General features: G+C 41.4%; 1 protein-coding gene across 1 annotated transcript; it reads right to left on the bottom strand.

The window, feature by feature from the left end:
• Window positions 1-26,797, bottom strand: MCHR2 (melanin concentrating hormone receptor 2). Its single transcript, XM_068396335.1, is given in 7 exon segments — window positions 1-275; window positions 1,480-1,541; window positions 1,984-1,987; window positions 2,676-2,794; window positions 5,546-5,718; window positions 5,720-5,741; window positions 26,616-26,797. Coding segments are annotated over 7 exon segments (837 nt in total).
• Between the last annotated feature and the right edge of the window lie 219 nt (window positions 26,798-27,016).

Raw genomic sequence — 27,016 nt, 5'->3', positions numbered from 1 at the left:
TCAAAAACTTGATTTGAGGGTGTTTTTGATGATGTTGACATCCTGTTCTGCCATCCTGACTTCCACGTTTGTCCACCGCCGGAGAGTCTTCTGGAAGTTCCCACTAAGTAGAATGCAGAGAAATGGATTAATGCTGCTGCTGGCATAGCTGAGGCAGATGGAGATGTAGTAGCTCACGTAGAAGGTCAGGGTTGGCTGAGAAACCTGAAGATTTTTGAGCTGGATCATGTGGAATGGGGCAGCACTTACCACAAACATGCTGACCAGAGCAAGCACTTAGCACTCAGTGAGCCTGATCTTCTATGACAAAGTGACCCGCTTAGTAGATGAGGGCAGGGCTGTGGATGTAGTCTATCTAGACTTCAGTAAGGCATTTGACACTGTCTCCCACAGCATCCTCCTAGACAAACTGGCTGCCCGGGGCTTGGATGGGTGGATTCTTCGATGGGTTAAAAACTGGCTGGATGGCTGTGCCCAGAGAGTGGTGGTGAATGGGGTAAAGTCCAACTGGCGGCTGGTCACTAGTGGTGTTCCTCAGGGCTCAGTTCTGGGGCCGGTGCTGTTCAATAACTTTATAGATGATCTAGACGTAGGGATTGAGTGCACCGTCAGTAAATTTGCAGATGACACCAAGCTGGGTGGGAGTGTCGATCTGTTGGAGGGTAGGAAGGCCCTACAGAGGGATCTGGACAGGTTAGATAGATGGGCCAAGACCAACGGCATGAGGTTCAACAAGAACAAGTGCCGGGTCTCGCACTTCGGCCACAACAACCCCATGCAGCTCTACAGGCTGTGGGAAGAGTGGTTAGAAAGCGGCCTGGCGGAAAGAGACCTGGGGATGCTGATTGACAGCTGGCTAAACATGAGCCAGCAGTGTGCCCAGGTGGCCAAGAAGTCCAATGGCATCCTGGCCTCTATTAGGAATAGTGTAGCCAGCCGGTCTAGGGAAGTGATCATCCCTCTGTACTTGGCACTGGTGAGGCCGCACCTTGAATACTGTGTCCAGTTCTGAGCCCCGCACTTCAAGAAAGATGTTGAGGTGTTGGAGCAAGTCCAGAGGAGGGCGACCAAGCTGGTGAAGGGTCTGGAGGGTCTGACCTACGAGGAACGGCTGAGGGAGCTGGGGTTGTCTAGCCTGGAGAAGAGGAGGCTCAGAGGTGACCTTATTGCAGTCTACAACTACCTGAAGGGAGACTGTAGTGAAGTGGGAGTAGGCCTCTTCTCCCAGGCAACTAGCGATAGGACAAGAGGACATAGCCTCAGGCTTTGCCAGGGGAGGTTCAAGTTAGGCGTTAGGAAGCATTTCTTCTCAGAAAGGGTCATTAGACATTGGAATGGGCTGCCCAGGGAGGTGGTGGAGTCACCATCTCTGGATGTGTTTAAGAAAAGACTGGACATGGCACTTAGTGTCATGATTTAGTTGACAGGGTGGTGTCAGGGCAATGGTTGGACTCGATGATCCCAGAGGTCTCTTCCAACCTGATTGATTCTGTTATTCTGTGAGCCTCATGACTCTTTGCCTGGGGATACTGGTGGTGTAACTGCAAAACGAAGAAGCATCCCCAGCATGGAAAGTCAAGGTGGGAAAATGATGGCATGGATTGAGTGTACTAATGAATGGCAGTTATTTGAGACCAAGTTCACCTCCAGTGCAAGCAAAGGTCAGCTCTCGACAACTTTGTTTTTCCTGTTGTTTGCACATTACTGTTTCTTCTGCTTAGGCTGAATTTGATCCTATGCTACACACATAGAGGAGCCATTGAGAATTGTTTATGTATATTTGATGAAATACTGACAATTATTTTCATTAAAAAATTTGAAAATTTTCAACATGAAACCTATAGCTTTGAATCACTTCTCATTTATGACTACATTTTTTTGCTAATTGAAACAGAAATATCCAGTTAAAACATGACTATTATGAGCTTAAAGGAGACTTAGAGAAAAGAAGCTAATGATCCCCCAGCCTGAGGAATTAAAAACCACACTAAAATGGAAATAAATTTCCTTTTTCATAGAAAATGGGTACAAGTTGAAATCAGTACAAGCAGAAATCTAAAGCACTTAGTCCTAGAACTAAAACATGCTGACCAGGAGCTGCTGTCATGGAAGCTGAGAAATTGTATTTCATCTGTTTCATGGGTCAGTTTTCTTTTATTGCCCAGACTTCCCCAGGCTGTGAACAGTGGCTAGGAGTCCTTGTGGAGCCTGGAGTCCCCTTCCCACAGGAGGGGCAATGTAGCCTGGGGGCACCTGACCTTCAGCTCCCTGGGGCATGGCTGCTGGTACCAGACCTGGCACCCACATGCTCCTAGGGTTTCCTAATCCCTGAACTGAGAGTCTGGAGCCACAAGACCCAGATGGGCAGATGCCCTCCCACAGCCAGAAGTGCAGGGTTGAGTTGTGCTTTTTTGTTGTCCTCAGGTAAGCTGAGGACTTCAGCCATAACTTTCTCCACTGTGTTTCCTTCTAACTGGGTTATCTTGCTCCCTCCCTTGAATCCCATCCCTAGTCTGTTTCCTGTGAACCTAACGCAGTGTCTGAAGCACTGAAAGTTACATGATGCAGTGCTTAAATGTTATTTCAAGACTGTTCCTTTTGGCCTGTTACATATAAAACCTTTGTAGTCTGAGCAGAACATGTGAACTAGGAAGAAGCATGATTAATACTTTAACTTCCTGCTTTCTTGTTATGCTGATGCATCTCCCATGTGTAACATAAAAATAAAATATAGCAAATAAATATCAGTGGTAAAGGAAAAAAGAAAGTTGTTGTAGTAAGGTAAAGTGTATACCTGTAAAACAAAATGCAAAAAGAACAAACAAGGTGATTACGCAAAGACCATCTCATAAATGTGAAAAAATATAAATGACATTTTTCATAAAGTGTTCTCTGATCTGTAATTATTGATTAGAGATATATGGAGCCTGTTTTAGGTAGCAGTACCTAGAACTGCAAGTACTTTTAAGTATTCAAGTCTGTGTTCAGCACTTCTAGGAATACTGTTGACTACAAGAAGATAACTACAATTTATACCTCTCAGCTTTCCGAATTCTGTATGTGTGCTCTTTTTCCAGCACCTGTATAATTAGTGAAAATTCTTGCAAACATTTATGCAGGACAGAGTCTGCTTAGTCCTCTGATATTTTGCTAGTCTGATAGTAGGCTAGTGATGACCACTTTCTGAGCAGTTTTTTTCAACCATTTTTGCATCGTTAGTGTAATTTAATCTACACTGTTTGTCCTACTTTGTTTGCTGGTATTTTGTTACAATTCAAGTTATTTTGTTTCTATTTATTCTTTATTAACTGGAGAACTTCTGTCCTGGTTTGGCCCAAACCAGGCCAATTAGTCTTAGAGAAACCAACGTCACTGCTAAATTCCTCACTGCTTATGAGTGAAGAGCCGAAGGGGGCTCGCACCTGCAGGGAGGAGCAGACAGCGCAGGTGACCCAAGATTGACCAACGAGGTATTCCATCCCATACATGTCATTCTCACTTTCCTATTTATCACTAACCCACTGCCTCCTGGAGGTGGGGCCCAGGAGGGAGGGGCCCTCCTGTCTCCCACTGATTGGTACCAGCTTTGCCAGTTTCCAGTTAAAAGCCTGCAGGTGTGATGGCAGGGAGCTATTGCATTTTGCCCTCTGCCCGTGCTGGGGGGAGCTACTGCATTTTCCCCTCTGCCTGTGCTGGGGGGAGCAACTCTGCCTGAGGAGGATTTCCAAGCTCTCAGTCTTGGCTTTGTATATATTTGTATATATTATTTGTATATATTATTTGTATATATTATTTGTATATATTTGTATATATTATTTGTATATATTTGTATATATTTGTATATATTTGTATATATTTGTATATATTTGTATATATTTGTATATATTTGTATATATTTGATTATTTCTATTATTATTGTTATTATACTCTTTTTCATTATTATAGTTTATTAAAACTGTTTTAACTTTCCAACCCATAAGTCTCTCTCCCTTTTCCCTTTCCCTTAGGGGGGGAGAGGGTTAACAGAGAGCATCTGCCACCAGGTTAATAGCCAGCCCAGCTTTAAACCGTGACAACTTCCATCAAAGAAGGAAATGAGATTGTTTTGTTTAATTTGTTCCTGACAAATAGACATAGAGGGTTTTTTGTCACCTTACAAATTGAGAGCTTAATAGTTTGTTAAACTTTCTGATTATTGAAGTTCATTGTTTTTTATTCTGTCTACCAGAGTCACTTCTTACTTGACTTCATACTCTTCTGTGTTAAAACCTCTAATGTGGAATTAAACAAGCCTCTGACAATTGGTCACACCATTTGAGAGAGGATGGACTAGACTGAAGTCCCAAAATCCTTTGAACTCTGTTTTTCACCTATTTTCTCCGATTTCTTTCGGTGTATTGGGGGTCTCATGTCCTTCACAAGTTCTTGAAAATAATCAGTCATATTTCAGGTATTGTTTTTACTAATACCTTAAGTCTTTAACAGTGAATTTCATCAAGCTTTGCTGACATTAAAATATTTAACTTCTGTACTGTTACACATTTTTTCTCTTTTTCTTAAGCTCTGGAGTGAGAGTTAATTCCATTAAAAATCTGATTGCGATTCAGCTGTGGGGGGAGGAAGGGGGAAGGGAGGCTGGAACAAAAAAGGCTCAAATAATACACTCTTTTAGACTTTGTCTACATTAACAAGTAGTACAAATGAGTAGTGAAAATCTGTAGACTGCAGTACTTGGTGCTTAGGCCATGACCCATTACACTCATGTTAGGGGGTTTAACTTTGAATTTTCTCTAATTAGATCCTGTGGATGAAGGACTGAGTACACAACAGTGGTTGAAGTCCATTCATTGAGTTCCCAGAGAGCTTTTTCCAGTCTAATTTCACCTGAAAAGAATACAGATCGTGTGCTCTGAGACTGCAGAATAATGTGAACTCAAGCGTGGTAGAGAAATTAGGATAGTCACTCCAAAAATACCTTCCTTATCCAGATGAACATGCTGATATAAAACCACTCAGTATCCGACAAAATTTGCTCTCTGTTATGTGAGGGCCTTTAAAATTGTCTTTTATGTCCCTTGCTAGTCATCATTCAGCAAGCTACGTTGAATTCAACAAATAGGCAGGAATCTGCTTGGCCATGAGATACTGGAAAGTCATGTGTGCAATCTGAGGAGTGGTCAATGTCTTCTGTGATCTGTATCTTCCAAATATGAGAGTTTGCCAGGTCAGAAAGGGCAATGAGATCCCATTTGTGTACAACAGTTACCCAAATGCAGCAAGAGAAGATAAGGAGAAACAGAAGTCCTTCACTGTTACATTTGCTATGTGGGAGCTGTCTTGCTGAACTTGATTGTGCTGGGGCTACCTCTATACTACCGATGCAATCTGAGATGCAATGATTTGAACGATACAAGGCTCAGCTTCAGCCTTTAATTCTACTCACTCTATCCATCCATCCATCTACCTTTCAGGAATGTCAAAGACAAAATGGGTGGTATCCTCAACACCAGCTGAAGACATCATCCCCTGAGCTTTGAAAGCTTACCACAGAACATCATCAGGTGAGGTTAGATCAAAAGCGCAACCTTCTAAACCATCTTTGAACTCTATTACTTTTGAGTAGACCTACACAGGGAACACCAGAACAAGTGATGCCACTCATAAACAAAAATTGACTTGAATTGTCTTTGATCTTGTTCTCAGGTGCCTTAAGGCAAAGTGGCTGGACAAGAGCAAGGTATCTGTAAAAGCAGATAACAGAGCAATATAATAGAAAAACAATAAAATATTTAGGTTAATATTGTTGACCACAAAATAAAAATTCTAAGAATAGCTGTTGCAAGAGAAGGAAACTGCATTTTAAAAAGTTGTTTAGTACTACATGTCAAAATATCATTTACTCAGGTAGTTCCCTTAACGTTCAACAAGTGTTATTGTAACTGATCATGCTTTTGGTCACAACGTTATTTAATTAATATGATAAGAGTTTTTAATAAATTATAGTATATTAGCAAGTAAGAGAGAGAATTTAAAAACTCAGACATACAAGAAGCAAGCAGAGGCAAAATCTGAGATGAAGTTCGTTCTGGAAAAGCAATAGAGATAAATTAATACAGGCAAGACTGCTGTTTTTAAAGAACTATGGAATGTTCTGATATATTTGAGCTCTAGAGTGCTCAAGTCTGTTATAGCTGTAATTTAAATGTTTAGTCTCCACCTAACTGGATATAGCTGAAAGACTTTACTGTCTTAGAAGCAACCTTCAGTTAGCAATGGCTTATGATACAAAACAAATTCAACTTCTGTTTGCTTATTCTAAAGGATTATCATCTACACATGGAATCCCACAACGCTTGTCTCAACTATTTGAGAAAGCTGATTTGGAAAGTACATCATTCTTGCAGATGACTTTTTTTCCCCCAGAAAGTGGTACTTTCGGTATGTTCTGAAGAACAGCCATTAAATAGGTAGTAACATGAGTTTAATTCTCTACTGCTCTCAAGCTATACCTTAGCTAGAAATAGCTCTCTATCAGTGAACTATTTATGTTGTTCACAGATCAAGTGAGAAAAATGCAGAAAAAGCACAATAAAAGCCTACAAGCAACAGTCTTCATAATAATGAGATTCCTTCTTAAAAGTAATTTATGAAAGAAAAATGGGTGTATATATATATTAGGTTGATTAAAGTATTAGAAAGAAAGCAACAGAGTTTAGTGGAGGTATTCTGGTTTTACACTGTTGAAAACACATGAATCACAGATCACAGAATCACAGAATGTTAGGGATTGGAAGGGACCTCGAAAGATCATCTAGTCCAATCCCCCTGCCGGAGCACGATTGCCTAGACCATATCACACAGGAATGCGTCCAGGTGGGTTTTGAATGTCTCCAGAGAAGGAGACTCCACAACCTCTCTGGGCAGCCTGTTCCAGTGTTCAGTCACCCTCACCGTAAAGAGGTTTTTCCTCATATTTCTGTGGAACCTCCTGTGTTCCAGCTTGCACCCATTGCCCCTTGTCCTGCCAAGGGATGTCACTGAGAAGAGCCTGGCTCCATCCTCATGACACTTGCCCTTTACATATTTATAAACATTAATGAGGTCACCCCTCAGTCTCCTCTTCTCCAAGCTAAAGAGACCCAGCTCCCTCAGCCTCTCCTCATAAGGGAGATGTTCCACTCCCTTAATCATCTTCGTGGCTCTGCGTTGGACTCTCTCTAGCAGTTCCCTGTCCTTCTTGAACTGAGGGGCCCAGAACTAGACACAATATTCCAGATGCGGCCTCACCAGGGCAGAGTAGAGGGGGAGGAGAACCTCTCTTGACCTGCTAACCACGCCCCTTCTAATACACCCCAGGATGCCATTGGCCTTCTTGGCCACAAGGGCACACTGCTGGCTCATGGTCATCCTGTTGTCCACTAGGACCCCCAGGTCCCTTTCCCCTACGCTGCTCTCCAACAGCTCTGCCCCCAACTTGTACTGGTACATGGCGTTGTTCTTGCCCAGATGCAGGACTCTACACTTGCCCTTGTTATATTTCATTAAATTTCTCCCCGCCCAACTCTCCAGCCTGTCCAGGTCTCTCTGAATGGCTGCGCAGCCTTCCGGTGTGTCAGCCACTCCTCCCAGTTTTGTGTCATCAGCGAACTTGCTGACAGTGCACTCTATTCCCTCATCCAAGTCATTAATGAATATATTGAATAGTGCTGGTCCCAGTACCGACCCTTGAGGGACTCCGCTAGACACAGACCTCCAACTGGACTCTGTCCCATTGACCACCACTCTCTGGCTTCCAGCCCGTTCACAATCCACCTCACTACCCGATCATCCAGACCACACTTCCTCAGTTTAGCTGCGAGGATGCTGTGAGAGACCGTGTCAAACGCTTTACTGAAATCGAGATAGACCACATCCACAGCTTTACCATCATCTATCCACCGGGTTACGTCCTCACAAAAGGCTATCAAGTTGGTTAAGCATGACTTCCCCTTGGTGAAGCCATGCTGAGTGCCCCTAATGATCCCCCTATCCTTGATGTGCCTAGAGACAGCATCAAGGACAAGTTGTTCCATCACCTTTCCGGGGATGGAGGTGAGGCTGACCGGTCTATAGTTACCCGGGTCCTCCTTCTTGCCCTTTTTGAAGACTGGAGTGACATTCGCTTTCCTCCAGTCCTCAGGCACCTCTCCCGTTGCCCACGACTTAGCAAAGATGATGGAGAGTGGCCTAGCAATGACTTCCGCCAACTCCCTCAGCACACGCGGGTGCATCCCATCAGGGCCCATGGATTTATGGACATCCAGATTGCTTAATTGGTCCCTGACCCAGCCCTCATCTACCAAGACAGATTCCTCCTCTATCCTGACTTCTTCTGGGGCCTCAGGGGTCCGGGGCTCCTCAGGACAGCCTCCAGCAGTATAGACAGAGGCAAAGAAGGCATTCAGTAACTCCGCCTTCTTTTTATCCTCTGTCTCCAGGACCCCCACCTCATTCATCAGTGGGCCTACATTGCCTCTAGTGTTGGCTTTACCTGCAATGTATTTGAAGAAGCCCTTTCTGTTGTCCTTGACCTCTCTTGCAAGGTTTAATTCCAAGGAGGCCTTAGCTTTCCTAATTGCCTCCCTACATCCTCTGACAACAGACTTCTATTCCTCCCAAGTGGCCAGCCCCTCCTTCCATGATCTGTACACCCTCTTCTTCCACTTGAGTTTGCCCAGCAGTTCCCTGTTCAACCATGCAGGTCTCCTGCTACCCTTCCTTGACTTCCTACCTGGTGGGATGCTCTGATCTTGAGCTCGGAAGAAGAGTCCTTGAATGCTAACCAACTATCTTGGGCCCCCTTACCTTCTAGTACCCTGTCCCATGGGATTTCCCCTAGCAATTGCTTGAAAAGGCCAAAGCTGGCCCTCCTGAAGTCCAGGGTTGTGATTCTGCTAGCTATTCTGTTCCTGCCACATGAGATCCTGAACTCTACCATCTCATGGTCACTACAACCAAGGCTGCCCTCAACCTTCACCTCTTCAACCAGACCCTCCTTGTTAGTAAGGATAAGATCCAGCAGCGCTCCTCTCCTAGTTGGCTCATCCACCATTTGCATCAGCAAGTTATCATCAATGCACTGGAGGAAGCTCCTGGACTGAGGATGGCTGGCTGAGTAGGCCTCCCCGCAAATATCAGGGTAGTTGAAATCCCCCACAACAACCAGGCCCTGTAATTGCGAGACTGCTCTCAGCTGCCTGTAGAAGGCCTCATCACCCTAATTCGCACCCACAAACTCTCAACTCACTCCTGATCCGCCCCTGGACAGAACTCAATACATTCTAGCTGCTCACTCACATAAAGAGCAACTCCACCACCTCTCCTTAGTGGCCTATCTTTCCTGAACAAGACATAGCCATCCATGACCACATTCCAGTCATGCGAGGCATCCCACCAAGTCTCTGTGATTGCCACTAGATCATAGCCCCCCGACCGAACACGGATTTCCAACTCCTCCTGTTTATTCCCCATGCTGCGTGCATTGGTGTACAGGCATTTCAGGGAGCGAGCTGAGCACACCGATTTCACCCCAGGGGGATGGGAGGCCTCCTGGTCTACCTCAACACTAGAGTGTTGCCCCAGTGGTGCAAGCCCAGCTACTACCCCATCCCCCTTCGAATTTAGTTTAAAGCTCTCCGAATGAGCCCTGCTAATTCCTGTCCCAGAACCCTTTTGCCCTTACAACATAAACCTTTCCCATGTATTACCATCACACCTGGTGTCTTATAAAACCAGCCATTATCAAAGAACCCAAAGCCCTGCCTGTAGCACCAGTCTCGTAGCCAGGCATTAATAGAGAGAATCCTACTATTCCATCCCATGTCATCACCTGAAAATGGAAGGAGGGAGGAGAAAACAACTTGTGCCCCAGACTCTTTCACCAACCATCCTAGGGCCTTGTAGTCTTTCTTCATCCCCCTCAGACTACAGGATGCAGCTTCTTCCCCATCTGTCTGGAAGATCAGCAGGGGGTAGTAGTCTGTGGCCTTCACCAGGTTGGGGAGTTGCCTGGTGATATCCCTGATTCGGGCTCCAGGCAGGCTGCAGACCTCCCTGTGATGGGGGTCAGCTCTGCATATTGGGCCCTCAGATCCCTTTAGAAAGGAGTCTCCAACCACTAAAACTCTTCTCTTCTTCCTTGTGGAGGAGGTAGCTATAAACCTGTCAGGTTTTTCTGACTGTGGTGGGACCTCTGATATAGGTTGCCTCTCCACCACATCCCCATTGGACTGGCTGTATTCCACTAGGGCTTCATATCTATTGCTCAGAGGCACCTGAGGAGGCAAGGTAGGCAAGGAGGGCACTCGCCTTTTGCCACAGCCATAGACTTGCCTTCACTCACTCCTCTCCTCTAAGTTATTGTTTTCCACCTGAGAGGGGCAGAGTACAGGTGTCCCTCGATCCTGGGAGCTCTCTGGCAGGTGCTCCCATTTTTGTTGCAGGGAGGGCAGAGCCTGGCTCCACCAGTCTATCTCCATTTCAGCCTCCTGAATGCTCCTAAGCCTTTCTACTTTGGCTTGAAGCCTTTCAACCTGGCTTTGCAGCTGTGCCGCTCGGCCAAGCAGATCTTCTACTTGCTCACAGTGCACACAGCCCCCTGACACCACAGAGACGCTGTAGCATTCCCTGCAGCTGGCAACCTGCACCATCACCTCCTTCCGTGGGAGCTCTGTCTGGGTTCCCACATCCATTTTGGTCTTCTTCCGCCGGGTAGATACCATTGTTCTTTCACTGAGCTGGGAAATACCTGTTGGTGACCCCCCTGGTTCACAGCTCCTTGGCACCTTCCTCGCCTTGTGCACTGGGAGGGAGTCAGTGCCCTCCTCAACGAGTTGTAAACGGCTGCAGCCTCTCCCGCCCTGGGACACACCCAATCACTGCTGACTCACACAGTCACTGCTGACTCTCCCTCTTCCCTCTGGCCAGAGACTAGTTCCTGCCCTCCAGGAGGCTTTTTATCACCCAATCAATCACCACCCCCAATCAACAGGGGGAGGTGCGTTTAAATAGCCCGCGGTGCCTCTGGCTATGTCCCCTTCTCTCCTGATTTGTTGCTGGGAACCTCTGGGTCTGGGGTGGAGGAGAAGCAGCTCGGGGCCGCTGCTCCAGGGGGGTCAAGAGTACGAAGACCGCCCGGTTACAGCCCGATGCCGCCCTCGCCCCCGCACTAACCTCAAGTTGCTGTCGCTGCTGCCACTGTTGTCAGCTCCAGATAGGCATTTATAACACCAACTGCAATGTGTGCAAATTGAATGCTGCATTTTGTTTTCAGATACCCTGGTATGTATCTACATCTACTCTACTAAAAATAGGAACACTGTTGTGAATTTTTTTCAGCACAGCTGAGAGCAGAAGCTTAGTACATGACTGACTGCTGAAGAATGTGTTCACTAGGCTAAAACCTCAAGTTTAATTAGACTGTGGATTAAACAGTCCAGTACTAGTACCCGTAAATAACTGGAAATATCATTAACTGGACAGCAGTAACTTTCAAAACCTGTTTTGCTGTATCTGTATGAATACATAGCCATACTTGTATATTTTATACAATGTAAGTATCTGATACAAATCAGAGGATCCTTGTCTGTAGGAGCTGGCAATATGTTGCCTGCAAGACCTTGGGATGTTGCTCAAAGTCCTGTACTTGTTTTTGACAGATCAGGTTCACCAGTCTGTCAGAACAAGGTGCCTGCAGCACTGAAGTTGCTTGGTATTATTGCCCTTGGGCCAATGAAAATCAGGAACCAGCACATAAGATCAAGAAAGGTTCATATTTCATGTGATAATAAATTATTTTCAGTCTTCCTTGAATATGAGTATGAAATAGATTTCTTTCATTATTCAAGTTTTGCAGCAACCAAGTTCTTTTCACTAAATAAGGTTAAAGTAATGACCATTATTGCTAGAATCAGCAAAAGGCTTTTCTAGTATATGATATCTTAAAAAGCTAGGTCTAATTTCATGCAGTTATTCTCAGTCCTCATGATGATGACAGAAAGAACAGAAATTCTCTGCATTTGCAATGGTAGAACTGCTTTGTACCATTCTTGGTACAGCTGCCTCTCCTATTTCACTGGCTGCCTTATGGAAATAGCTTCTGACACCGATACTGCTTCCAGGATCAGTGTAAATGAGAGTAATTTACAGGCTTCTCAGGTTCTTAAACTTGTGATTTCTCCTGCTTTACACAAAACTTGACCTCTTAGTCTCCATATAAGCATGGTGTACTATGTATGCTTTGAGCTTGCTTTCATTTTGCAAGTGGTGCAAACAACATGTCCATGTAAAGTAAGGGAGCAATACTGTAACACTTTTAAAATTGGCAGCAAAGATGTTTCCAAAGAATGAATGCTAAAGAAAGTTACAATGGACATTACAAAAAAAAAAAATCAGTAAATAAACTGTGAATTAAAGGAAATATTTGTGAGAAAATAAAAGTGTATAAGAAGGAAATAGGGATGTGGCGGAAGCACAGAAAAGTGACATTAGTAGCTGACATGGAGTAAGAAGTACACCTAACCAGGCCCCCCTCTTCCTGCAGGCTGCAAGGAAGGTGACAGGATGTGATTTTCCACTCTTTCCTGTGCTCTCCATGCACCCCGTGAGCCACCTCTTAGACATCCCTGCTGCCTGCTGTTAATGAGAGACTGAACTGTAGCTGGTGCCTACAGTCAGGTGACACAAAAGCTCCTTAATGCTTTCATATGCTCCTCCTTTGCAGGAAGGTTTTAGTGAGATCTTCCTTTTGTTTCAATCTGCTTAAGCTCACAAGGTACCTAACCATACAAACATTGGTTATTTGCATTTTCATTAAGAGTGCATGACTCTGTACTGCACAAAGGTTTTTGAGACAGGTTCACATGCACAGAGATTTATTAGCAGGGTCTGTAGCTGATGGCATATAGTTACTTTAAGGGAAAGATAAAGATGAAAGGAGAGTGGAAGAGAAGTAATGGGGGGGGCTTCAGGCAAGCATCACTCTTTGGGTCTCTTCTCCAGTGCAGTACGTGGTTCCCCCTGTAATGCTTTTTCCACAGTATCAACATAGTTCTCATCTCACTTCTTACCAGTTGCTCCTGCCTATGAGGCTGTTGGTGTTGCTGAGAGCCAGCTTTGCTGAGGCTGCACGCTGACTTGCTGTTAAGCTCGGGGTATGCATGTTTTTGGGTCCACTAATGTCAACCAGAAGCTTTGACCACAGGGTAGGAAAAGGGAGGGGAAGAAGGGGTGATTCTCACGCTGGTGGCAGTCATTTCCCATGAGAACGCACCATAACAACACTGTTGGTTTTGCAGGTGCAGGGCAGGGAGGATAACAGCACAAGATCCACAGCGTGGGAACAAGGGGAAAGTGCTGCCCCAGAGCCTCTGGGAAAGGCTGCCATGGCAGTTTGGATGACCGGGCGCAGAGCTGCCAGCAGAAAGCCAACTACAGAACTTCAGAGAGAGGGCTGTTAGCAACGCAAAAGGCTGAGGCTCTTAAGGCACCATGTGACGTGTGGCTTAATGGATGATATTGCCGTTGCTCAAGGAACCAGAGCCAAGCGCAGCTCAAAACTTATCAACAGTGAATGTAACTCATTTTGGTAGCAGCTGCAGTCTAGCAGTTATCAGACTAATGCAGTTTGTAATAAAACTAGCTGCGTTAATGGGCACTGCAGATCATTAAGGGAAGGAATGGCACGTGAAGAGGAACCCTCTAGCCTGGGATGGGTACTGAATCCGCATCTTCCAGATCCAGAGGTGCTTGTCACTGCCTATGTGTTGGCTGATCCTGGCTCCTTTTGCTGTGTGACATTGTCTTCCTGGATACACAGCTGAGTTTTCATAGGATTCTCACAAAAGTAAAGGGCAGGTTACTAATGATGCCTTAAAGTCTGGTCTGCATGTAATGTGTATTTCCCTAAATATTGTAAGATGACTTTTCACACATTCTGGATCAATTACTTTGCTGGATGTTTTCATAACTGATATGTGACTATAAAGGATAATATCCCTGGGTTTCTAATTCTCATTTTTAATATTCATCTGAGCAAAGGAATAAAAGTAATTTAATGAACTTAGAGGTGAAAAGGAAATCATTAGGCTGGATGGAAGGAAAACACCACCACAAATTCAATTCAATGTAAATGTAAATGATTCTTTTTCTTGATAGAACTCAAACTTATTCCAGCCTGCCAGTATTCTGACTTATCCTTACCTAGACAACAAGAAATTCATCTCACCCTAAACAATTATCAAGCAGCTTTTGTGTCCATTCTTTTGCAGCAGTGGGTTTCTATTGGTCGTTTCAGTTTGGATGTAATTTTCAGTCTTTCAGTCTTCTGTTGTCTGATGATAAATTTGTGAAATGAAACATGAGTGGTGCATTGGAGAGAAAATGCTGTTTTGAAAATATGGGGTAATTTCAAACAGAGTGGAACTTAAAGGTAGCCATGTGCCCTCATCTGACAAAGTAATTAACAGTCATAAGAGTCTTTTGTTGGGAAAAGTCTGACGAATACTTACCTGAAACAAACAATAACAGGAGTGTCGGAGTTGTGTCTCCGACACAGAGAGCTGGAGAAGGAGGCAGCGATGGAGCCTGCAGAGCTCTCGAAAAGTACAAGGTGCCAGGTACGTGGTGCCTGTTACCTATGCTTATTACTGCATTTCTTTCTACCTTTCTGTCAAGCTTGCTGTTATGATGCTGCCTGGAGGAACACCTATGAGACCAACCATCACCACAGGCATGTGATATGATCATGAAAACCAAGGTGACGTTTTAAAAGAGAAAGTATTTTGTGGGAGTAAGTGCTTCTAGCTGATGTTGTGGCTAGCTGCATGTCCTCTTGTCTGATTTCTAGAAAAGCCATAGACATGTGATCATTCTTCTGTCATGGATATAGGACAAGTAGAGGGGAAACATGTCTTAGAGCTCAGAATGATTTTAAACTGAAAGAGGGTAGATTTAGATTAGATATTAGGAAGAAATTCTTGACTGTGAGGGTAGTAAGACACTGGCACAGATTACCCAGAGAAGTTGTGGATGCCCCCTCCCTGGAAGTGTTTAAGGCCAGATTAGATGAGGCTTTGAGCAACCTGGTCTAGTGGGAAGGTGTCTTTGCCTGTGGCAGGGGGGTTGGAACTAGATGATCTTTAAGATCCCTTCCAACCGAAACCATCTTATGATTCTATGATTTTTCCTCATTTTTTTTTTTCCTGCTCTGGACATATCTTAACCTATCATATTTGACAACCTATGGACTAACATTATTACTAGGTATTGCATATTGTCACAATATGGTATACTGACACTACTGTTATTATTAATATCACTAATTAGCATCAATTATCCAATTAATGTTAATTAGTAATTTATTATCTGTATTGGCTTAAAATGTACTGCTGTTAGGATTGCTCCAAGAGGCAGCAAAGTGTACTACACTGAAAGGCAAATAAGGGTATGCTCAGGAGACTGAGCTTTTAAAAGGCTTTTACCTTTTCCTCTGACTGGGGTGTTTGTGACTGCATGTGAAGTGAAGCGTGGAGCTGCAGAAAAAGGAGTGTGAAGAATGAGTAAATGGATTAGTTCATGGCAAATCAAGTGGTTCTGGTTTTAAATAACTGAAAGCCCATGACTTTCATACATATATGGCCCCACCCCACCAGTGATACTGCCTTGGTAAATATTTCTTAGAGCAACTTTACAACAATGGGCAAACCAGGAACATATTTTTTCACGCTTGTCAGTCTCAGCTGCTGCAAACTCCTGGAACACCTGCCTATTTTTTCTCAGCCATCATGGAGCTACTTACTCCAGATTTATCTTCCCAGCTTCACCTCTCCATTTATGTGCCTGAAGCCTTAAGAGGATAGGCTAAATAAATGTTTATGCAGCCCTCAAAATTAACTGGTACACTATGTAACTCTCAGACTTTGCTCAGGGAACTTTTCCCATGCACAGAGACACTTTTTAAACAGGATATTCACAAAAAGTAATTATTTATTGACTATTAGAGTAGACAACCGACAGCTAGGACTAGCAAGCTCCTAGGCTAAGTATTAATACTCTTACCACCCCTGTATGGCACCCTTGAGTCTTTGCTGGACAGCTGTCAATGAGAGTGAAGGCATCTTCAGACTCACTGATTCTCTTTAGTATTTTATGTCTCTTCATGCCAGTGTTGCTCTTCTTGAACCTTTGAGTTGCCAACTGTCTCCACCTCAGCTATCTTGTCTCCTGCTGCAATCTTACCTTCCTTAGCACACATGGTTCTACTCTAGGTACTTTCACGCAGCATAGTATTTAGCAATTTTCTTAGGAGGCTGAGACAAGATTATACAGCTGTGCCATACCAAAAGTATGCCTGTATCACAGACAACTGAACCCCTATCAAGAGGATTACACTTTTTCGTATAATGCAAGTTCGCAGAAGAAGTAATCGGAAGCAGGTGCACTCGGTAAGAAGGGACCCAAACAGCAGTGTTTTCCTATGACATGCTCCAGTGGAGTCATGCTACGGGGAATGAGATGTTCCTCACAGCTTCCTGTCAGAGAGAAAGGCTGGCATAGGTTTTACCAGCTGCGTCTTGTATGCCATTAAGGAATAAGGAATGACATCACTTCTGAATCTGCATTAGTTATTTTGAACATGTAAGTCTTCGCACTTTTCTTAAACTGTCGTAGGCCAAAAAGTTTCTTTGCCATTGCAAACAAGTCACTAACATTGCTAATTGCAATGTTCATACTCAGTTTGAGTCAAGTGACTTATTGGAACGTTCCAGGTAACAACGTTAGTGTAGGATATCATACTGAACCTTTTTTTCACCCATCTCACCATCTCTCCTGTCTCACCAGAGACTGCATCATCCAAGTATATAAAAATTTAGGATTGAGGAAATGCTGTCTGCAGCATACACAGTTCTGATTTCACTTAGGCAAGTGATATTTTCATTGAACACACAAATTTACTTTTGATGTACATGAGGGAAAATTATATTAGGGTTGTTGTCTCTGTGTGCCTATGTACGTCCTCATCCAGAGAAGAAGTGGTGTGGGTTGCTTCTTAGGAAGTTTTCTTTTAATGTATAGGCAAAAGTTCTGCTACCAAAGTTTAATTCAGATTTAATTTATGTAGTGTTGGCCTGTGGCATAAAGAGGAATCTATATTAAAAAACGTGTTTGGTGTCAGTTTAGGAAACTTTCTCATAAATTTTAATATGCATACTCAACTTGCATAGTTTTTACAGCTTTCCTTAATATATTTTTTTATTCCATATTAAAATGAGTAATGAAAAGCAAACTGTTATATGTTGAACCCCTCATAAAATGACCCCTAAACCTCCATGGAGAGACCAGCTGGTTTTGCCACTTCTTAAGATCTTATAAAGAAATTTGATTTGCAAAAAGAAGTGCTGAAATACTAAGGTCTCTGTTGGACTATTGCATGACATAGTTCACTCCTATTCTGAAGTAGAGGATTTATGGGAATAAAAACATTATCCAGCAATATGACAGATTAATTTGCGTGTGGTTGTCATTTTATTCAGTTCAGACTTCTTCTGTGCCTTCCCAGGTCTGACCTGCTTGTGTCTTCCTTTAAAAGTGCTTTTATTTTTGAGAAATGTGAAAGAGAACATATGCTGCATTAGCCATAGCATTTACTAAGGTGTAATTATGTTTCTTGATTTTATTGTGAATTTGGGATGATTTTATGTCTATTTTAAGACATGGCTTTACTTGGGACATGGACTATTTTTTATACTAAGTTTTTGATTTTCCATCTTTTCTCATTAGGAGGTCATACTTTTTTCCTGACTTAATACTTACTGTCTTTTGCATAAAAATTTTTCTCTAAACAGAAAGATTAAAGATACTGCTATGTGTAAATTCTTTAGGAATACAGGAAAAGACTGTAATTTGTCACATTACTTATATTCAAATATAAGAACAGGGCTTTTAAATTGAACTTCAAAGGAATTGATAATTTATTGGCTCTTTTTTAACTGCATGTCAACCAAATAAGGCTTCTAGTATCATGCATTAGTGTAGCCTTTTTATGATAGCCATACTCTATTAGTTTCAAAATTACTTCTAACTTCAATTTTCTACTGTCTCCTTTCTGTTTTCTGATAACTTTTCTCTCTCTCTCTTCGGTGACGGCATTCCACTTCATGGAAGCATGCTTTCTTGTATGCTGCAAGTTCAACAGCAACCATCATCCCATTGGCTCTGTTTACTTATCCTAGCTCTTAAGTTCAAAGTTGTCTCTTGACTGTCTTTTAATGATTGACTAGTGCCTCGTGCTATGCAGGAAAGTTTGTCTTTTTGTTTTCCTTCATAGTCTTTCTGACATATGAAGGAACACCTCTTGGGTCCAAAGCAGACTTTTCTTTCCTGAATTTGGTCACTTTTTCCTTAAGATCAAAAATATCAATCCATGCACTAGTACATGTTGACCTGCTGGAAAGCAGCTCTTCAGAGAAGGACCTGGGAGTCCTTGTGGACAACAAGTTCACCATGAACCAGCAATGTGCCCTTGTGGCCAAGAAGGCCAATGGTGCCCTGGGGTGCATTAAGAAGAGTGTGGCCAGCAAGTCGAGGAAGGTTATCCTCCCTCTCTACACTGCCCTAGTGAGGCCACATCTGGAGTACTGTGTCCAGTTCTGGGCCCTAGAGTTCAAGAAAGACAAGGAGCTACTGGAGAGAGTCCAGCAGAGGGCTACAAGATGATTAGAGGACTGGAGCATCTCTCTTATGAGGAGAGGCTGAGGGAGCTGGGTCTGTTTAGCCTGGAGAAGAGAAGACTGAGGGGGGATCTTATCAATACTTACAAATACCTTAAGGGCGGGTGTCAAGAGGATGGGACCAGACTCTTCTCAGTGGTGCCCAGCGACAGAACAAGGGGCAAAGGGCACAAACTGAAACATGGGAAGTTCCACCTGAATAGGAGGAAAAACTTCTTTACTTTGAGGGTGACAGAGCACTGAAACAGGCTGCCCAGGGAGGTTGTGGAGTCTCCTTCTCTGGAAATGTTCAAAACCCACCTGGATGCAACCCTGTGCAACATGCTCTAGATGAACCTGCTTTGGCAGAGGGTTGGACTAGATGATCTCCAGAGGTCCCTTCCAAGCCTAACCATTCTGTGATTCTGTGATTCTCTAATATATACAGAAGCTGGTTTCGAAATCTGTAGTTAGGATAAAAACTAAAATCCTTGTTGTACTCTTACTGCATGTTAACAAAGATTTTAAAAAATAACAGATACACTAGGTTTCCGCAGTCTGCCTGAAAGCCAATTTTTTATCTTAAACAAGAATGGTTAAAACAAATCTAGTTTTAGTGACATCAAGCCTTTACTAGAAGCTGTGCCTCTAAAGATAAGCGAAAGAACAGTTATACTGGTGGTGACTAGGATCTCTTAAGACCTTGCTCATAGCATGATGCTATAGTGAGACACAAAATACTTCTACCACCTTCACAAATATCAGAACAGGATTCCTGCAGTTTTCAAAAAATCATTAAACGAAACTGATGGCATTTCTCATTCTTGCATTACTACAGCTTTGTATAAACGCATATTGTCCTTGGGCACAGAACGAAAATCATTCTCCTTTGAAAACTATAAAGTATTTAAAATAAACGCAGGTCTGATGGACTTAGGAATTCCAGAAATATCAACCTAGCATAAATAGGAGGAGAGATCAGAGCCTTTCTGCAATGCAGTTGACCCAGGGCTGAATCTTACTTAAAGATGCAGACAGGAGGTTCTTGAGTGGTCAAGGTAAAAAGGGAAATGCTGAAAGAGGAATGATCCTCTGGAAAAAAACCAGTATGCAATCAAATATTTAAAGATAGTGTCATGAATCTTATACATACATAGAGAACACAACTGAGTTAAAACTGTATGCACAGTCTTCATTTAAGTACTGAGAGTTTGGCTTTGCCAGTTTCATAATGTCTATATTGCATAGCTTTTGTGTGATATATATGCTTTCCTAGATTCCTTTACCAAAATGTAACCCTTATCCTAGTACACTCCCTGATTTAGGCTTGGAGGAATGTTATACATGCAGTTGAAAGAATTCTTGACTTTAAATTTCCTTATTCTATACAAATCAAGGAAAGAAGCCTAAAACATCTTTGCAAAACACTGATATTTATAAAATATTTTTTAATGACAGGACTTTATTAAAAAGATCCTTATCCACAGTCTCCATATAGAAATCACCTTACCTAAATTCACTTACAAATTAGATATCTAGTCTAAGATATTTGTCTAGGCTTCCTTTCAGCATCTCAAACCATTTTTTTTCCAGTCTACTACAAAATACCAGTTTATTTGTCATTCTTACTGGAAGATACAGAAGAACCTGCAGCTGGGAGAACTCCACCTGGCCACCCAAAACCCATGTTCAGAAGTCCAACTCTATGCCCATCACTTCCTAAAAGGACCTGTGTGAGAACGGTTCCTAATTTCGTATTTTTCATGTTACCTTCACTGCATGCTACAAGCTATGAAATAACTATGTTTCCAAAGAAACAAATTTAAGCTAAAAGGAATGAGCCAGGCAAAAGTATTCTTTTCAAACATTTTAAATAAATTATGAAGTATGATTCACTGTCATCTGGTTATGATGCTGAAACCAAAGCCAGACATCTATAAAGTATATCTGCTGGCACTAATAACTGGAGCTTGTGGAGAGAATGACGCATATGTGATCTTTTTCCTCCAGTGCCTTTAGCTTTGTGAACATTGAAGGATGCAAAATCTCCAGGAAAAAAGAGCCCCAAACTGTGTTTCCTGCAAGGCATCAAGTGATACCATTATGCTCAAACACACAGGTTTTAAAGTGTCTGAAAACTGCCTGTACATGTCTTTTTACAAAAAAGTTAAAAATTTTTCTGCTTCATTTCATTCACGTAAACAGGATAAATCATACTAAATGAGAAATTACTTTTGGACTCAGAATGAGAATCTCAAATTCTAAACTTGCACCCTTTATGCTAAATTTAATCAACAAAGAATATACATTGAACAGTTGTCCCATGGTTGATGTAAAGGGAAGTGTTGTAATATCCACTGTCTCATGCTTTACACTGAGGTTCAGAAAATGGTGCTTTTTTAGATCAGTGTCCAGAGGCCAGGACACGTATTTTCGTACAGATTTTCATATAGTTTCCTGTGGTGGCTCAGAGCCACAATATTTAAATGGTAACTTATGCAGTAAACTTTATAATCATAGAATCATAGAATGGTTTGGGTTGGAAAATCTCAAGTAATTTTGGCCACATTTTATAGTTTATAACTCTCTTATATTTTATTAAGACAGTGGTGCTTGCCTTCTGCTACAATTATCACTACAAAAAAAAAAAAAAAGGAAAAAGTAAACCAGGAAAACCACAGTGATAGATTCAATTTCAAACTTCTTTCTTTTCACCCTTTCACTGTTTTCTACCTTCTCACCACAGATCTGAAAGCTTCTCAGCAGTTTCTCAAGCCACAGATATTAGCTGGTCAGTTCATTCTTTCACTCATGCCAGGTTAATTTCCATCTCTGAAACACCCCATGAAAAATGTACAAAACCACAATCGCTCTTCTGCAAAATCTGTGAAAACATCAGATCTGTGGTTAGTCCTACCTTCTCTTCAATCCTACTTCTACAGATTAAACTCATTTAAAAATGGATTTGAATTATCCCAATACATTAAAAAAAGAAGTGTTGAGCAGACACGACAATGTGATAATCCATATACTGGCTGTCTCTCCAGTAACAACTTCAAGGAACATGACAAGTGCATTATGTGTTGTCATCAGTCATTATTTATCCCCTCTGACTGCATTATGTGCTGTCACCAGAATTTATTTATACCTTCCTGGACAGAGAGTCTTCATTAACTAGAAGCTTAAGTGTTAATTTGGAAGTGATCTTTCAGGTCAAAGACAAGATGATTTATAAGTATCACAGATTTAAAAACAGAAGCACATACCCTTTCTTCAAACAGGAAAGGTGAAAATGGTATCCATTATGGGCTAGGTCTGCAATGGCAGGTAGCACCATCTTTGAAGTCATCCTCCTGCCCAGGTCTCTCCTTCCCTATAAAATCTAACCATTCCCAGCAAACCAGCTTGACATGGAAGAAGCTTTTTTAAATTTCCAGGTCTGATGCTAACCATAGTTCACTTCCCTTCTGCTCTCACTTGGAATTTACCTAGATCCTTGGTCCCTGAGAAGAACAGGTCCAACAGCAGCATTTCTATACCTACTTAACACTCTCTTGTAGCCATTTTTGCTGGTAAGCAGGCACTGTGCTCCCTCTTGGGTCATTTCTGTACCTGTTATTTTCCCCAAGTGGCTAAAAAACCATCTCAGTATTTATCAGGAAAGACTTGTAGTATCTTTTCTCCTTTTAATTGAGGGTGGGATTCTTCTAAACTGATTTTATCAGTTTGTAATTTAGACCTCTAATGTCTCCAAGTCATCTTGCTTCCTATAATCACTGCAGAGAAACAGAACTTGGGGGAGGCAATTTACCCTGTCTCAGATAGGTATATGGCAAAAATGATACGTATTACTCTCCTTCATGCCTCTCCATGGAGAGAGCCTGATGGCTGGCTTGGGCAATCAAAGTTAGGCTGAAAAAAATTTGCTCACATCTGTACAATTGTATAAGGCCTATAAAATCTTGTGAGACTGAATCTTTCTCAGTTCCCATTATGAAAATCTTCACAAAGAAATGGCAGCCATTTCTGTTCTACGTCTCTGTCTCTATGCTTTCCCTCACTTAACTGTATCTAGTGATGAATACTTCCAAGTAATTCAACTATCTAAGTTGTTGTTGGATAACAACATTACCTAATGTTCAGCATTAGATTAGCAATAGCTGCAGAAGTTTGTCCAAGATATTCTGGTCCAAAAATATATTACTGTTTAATTGAATCTCATAGTCAAGCCAGGTAACATCACCTAGAGACATGTATCAGTTGCTGTGCCAAATGTAATTATGGGAAGTCCAACATTTCTAACATTAGCTTGTTTTTTGTTTCTGAAAGAGATCTAAAACAGAATCACAGAAATCCTAGTAAACTGACAGCATGCTGTCTCAGTGCAGAGACACTAAGCTTCCCATCTCAGTGAGGAATAAAGAACAGAACAGCTGAGATACATCGTAGGTCAGTGGGTATGTGGTTTAACACGTTGGGGTTTTTTTGCTAGCTTTAGGAAAAGCAGGAACCTAAGATTGGAAGAGATAACCCTTGTCACTGAACTGAGTTGTTGACTGTCACAGGCAACAAGATCAGAAAAGACCTCCTCATAACAGAGTAATTTCATATCAGAAATAATGGTTTTACTTTCACTACTCCTACTGAAGGCTATCACAGGACATCACTGTTCTGGAAGGTAAAAATCACCTTCTAGTTATCAGCCTTTAATACCTCCTGGCTGCGGTCTACCCAATTGCTATTGTACCAGTTTTGGCCTCTAAACAGTCCTTTACCCTTTCTGCTGTATTTGGTCCTGATTTATAGAGAGCAAGCATACACCTCTGAGCCCTTTCTAAAAAAAACAAATTTAGGTGAATTTTCATAGTTCTCCATTCCTCTGGTTCTAGTAATTGTTCTTTTCTGTTCTTATTCCAGTCTGAATATCTTATCTTTCCTGGAAACAGCTGGTGAGAGTTGTATTTCAGGCCTTGTTATAAGCCTGGAGAACGGCATTAGCGTTTCCCTCTTTCCCCTGGAAAGGCAGAGCCTTACATGTATTACAGCTGTGTGTGCTTCTCATGCAGCTTTAGCCTATTGACAGCCCACAGCAATCCCAGCAGTTCTTCCCCCGTTGTTTTCCAACTGACAACAGTGCTTCCTATTTATGAAAAAATACTAATAAGCAAAAAATTCTATGTCTTTGTGCTATTAAATATTACTGTATTTCTGTTGCTCTGGTCCCTCCTCTATTCTTTATCTGGTTCTTTCTGTACGACAGTCTTATACTCCTTCACATCAGCCACATCTCCCCAGCGTATTTCATTTGGAATACTATTGACACACTCCTACACTTCGCCCCAGGTCTTTGAGGGAAAATATGAAATCTGGCTGGCCTCATGATCAGTCCCTGAAAGTTCCATGTTAACCTATTTTCTCTTGAGAATCTTTTCAGGAAACTTATTTCTTATCAACATCACTTAGTACCATCCACACTTTAGCTATTTTTTTTCTCATGTTATAATTCTTGAACTCATTAGATTGTTCTTTAGCTGACTAAATAACTTCCAACATGATAACATATAAAATCTGATAACATAAAACCTCTGATCTGGATAGACTAGCCGTACGTAGCAGTTTCAAAAAGTTTCTGCTGGTGACTCTACATTCAGTTGCAAATACACCATCTCCAGCTGAAGACTCAGAATGAAAATAATAAGTGTTGTGACACTTATTTGCAATTTCTATTTTAGGAAATGTTATTTTGTCACTTACTATTAGTTACCTTATTAAAAATCAAGTTAATCTGAAAAGACATACTTATAGATATTTGAAATTGTAATTGATTCCCTTTTCTCTTCTGTAACATACTCTTTCTTAAAAATACAAATTCACATTAATGCAGCTAATTGGGATTGTCCAGATTACATTTCCCCCCTCCACAGGAAAACATAGCTGTTCACCCAGCAGTTGATCCATCAAAGTCAGTGGGTTTACATAGAATACTTGCTAGCAGAGCTGCAGTTTTAAGGACCAGCTTTTCTAAATTGCTGGGATGAAGATTATTGGGCACTTCTGGCTGACACTGAACTCTTGCAGCATTTTCTTCACCATTTTCTTTTTAACTAAATAGCAACATATCTCAACTCCCTCTATTATTCCCTAGGGATGAAATTCATTCACACAAGGAGTGCCAGCTAAAAGTCATTGCATTAGTAATTTTTAAATTAATTCTCACTGCATGGGCATATATTATTGTCTCGCTGCATAGGCATATATTATATGCAAAGTTCATCAGGACTTTTAGTTATTTTTTCCCAGTAAGTTGCAGATAATATAATTTAAATTCATACTTTAAAATGTTTATCCCTAGCTAGCAGACTTGCAAATGAAATTGGGGAGTTGAAATTCCAAGGGTCTTCCTTTATCATGTTCTACTATCAGTAAAGCAGTGGCTACTGGAAAGTAAATAACTGTCTACATAATTAGAGAGATAATCTATCTATCTTCCTTGTATCTTAAAAGAATTGACTCTGTAATGCTAACAAAATTAAAATGTATGCATGAGAAAATGTGTTCAATAAAGAGAGAAGACACAACTCTCAGGCAGAGGCATTGTGTAGAATCAGATCTGTTAAGTGGAAGGTGAGAATTTGACATGGTTACTTTTCAAAATGTAGCTACATTTTAAGTGTACATTCATCTACGGAATCTGTCATTCGTGGCGGCCTTTTTCCGTCTTGGTAACTACCACATTAATTTTTTAACACACTATTTCCAAATTATTTTCCTGTGTGTAAATGTTCATGCCCATAAATTTGAATGCTTGCAATTTTCTCGAGCAAATACGGTTTAAATTATAATCTTTTTTTTCAAGTCATTGTCTGTGTCTATTCCTTCTGTCTCTCATATTTTTATTTAAGTTAGACAAAGGCTTTTCACCATGGAAAACAAATCTTTGTTCGTTCTCAGCTTCCTTCCATTCTATTATTTTAGAGACTCTATAATTAATTTTTAGAAAGTCATTGATTTCTTTTTTCCTTTCTATTCATTCATACATTTAGAAATTATTCCCATTATGTTCACTTCAGACATACTGTGTCCACATTTGTTCTCTTCTGCTATCAGATTATGAGCTACAATGTTCTTGAGTGTACCAGGCACTGGATTTCTAGTAGTTTCAAGGGAAGTTTACTAAAGCTCAGGGGCTAACAGACATGTAGCCCTAGGTTGGCCTTTGGAAATCTTTACTTTAAAAACACAATATGCACAGGTGGAGTCCATCTATTAATCTTTGTAGAGTGTGATGTATATTAGCTTTATGCTGTCATATTTCTTTATATTAAATTTGCACCGCAGATAAAAGCCACTTTTTCAAGATACTTGCTTATGGATTTAGAGTTTGTGGTAGCATCAGCCAGTTGAGGGCAAATTCTTTATTATATAGAAAAAAAAATCTCTCATTAAAATTAAGAGACTAGAAGGTTTTTTCTTGCATAAAGGATGGCTGGCTCAGATTTTATGACCCAAAAAACGTTAGCAACTTCAGCAATCTTACCTTCTAAGTATACAACAAAAATATCTTGAGGTATTAATTCCTTCCATGTGAAAATCCTCGACTGGCACTAAAGCCCTGTTCCTAGAAGTAAGGTGACGCCCAAATAAAGCAATGAGTTCTAGGAAGCTACAGAAATCAGGGAAAAAGACATGTATTTCAGTTTCCTTGAATATGTTTGAAGTCAATCATGCACTTAAGTGCTTGCTCGTAACAGAAAAGGCTAAGCAGGCATACATTACTGCTATCTATAGTCATGATTTAATTTTCTTAGTGCAGTCATCATTTATTTTTTTGGCAATAAATCTTATTGAAAGATGTATTCAATTCCATACCTCATTATCGTGAACACAATAAGGATATTTCCAACTAAGCCTGTTGAACAGATAATCGCAATCAGAGAGGGAAGGATGATTGCCTCTGCAGCACTGGTCATCTGGTAATGGTGCCATCCACTCCAAGATCCATTAAACAAGCCTGGTGTACTGTCCTGAAGGGAAGGCTGAAATTCACTCATTCTTCAGCGACTTTAGGACTTAGTTCTGTAGTAGCTAGAGAAAATGAATTATTTGTGGACTAATAATTTGAATATCATTGATTAAGTCTGGTATCTAAGTGTACATCACTGTTTAATGTTTGCCTGAATTTCATATAAACCTTTCACCAAAAGATTTTGTACATTCAGGACTGTACATAAAAGAATTGAATGATGTTTTTTTCAAAATGAAATCTCTGA

The sequence above is a fragment of the Nyctibius grandis genome, chromosome 1 (assembly GCF_013368605.1).
Source record: "Nyctibius grandis isolate bNycGra1 chromosome 1, bNycGra1.pri, whole genome shotgun sequence".
In the NCBI taxonomy this organism is placed as follows: domain Eukaryota; kingdom Metazoa; phylum Chordata; class Aves; order Nyctibiiformes; family Nyctibiidae; genus Nyctibius; species Nyctibius grandis.
The sequence above is the reverse complement of the archived record's forward strand: the minus strand, read 5'-3'. Positions and strand labels throughout refer to the sequence as shown.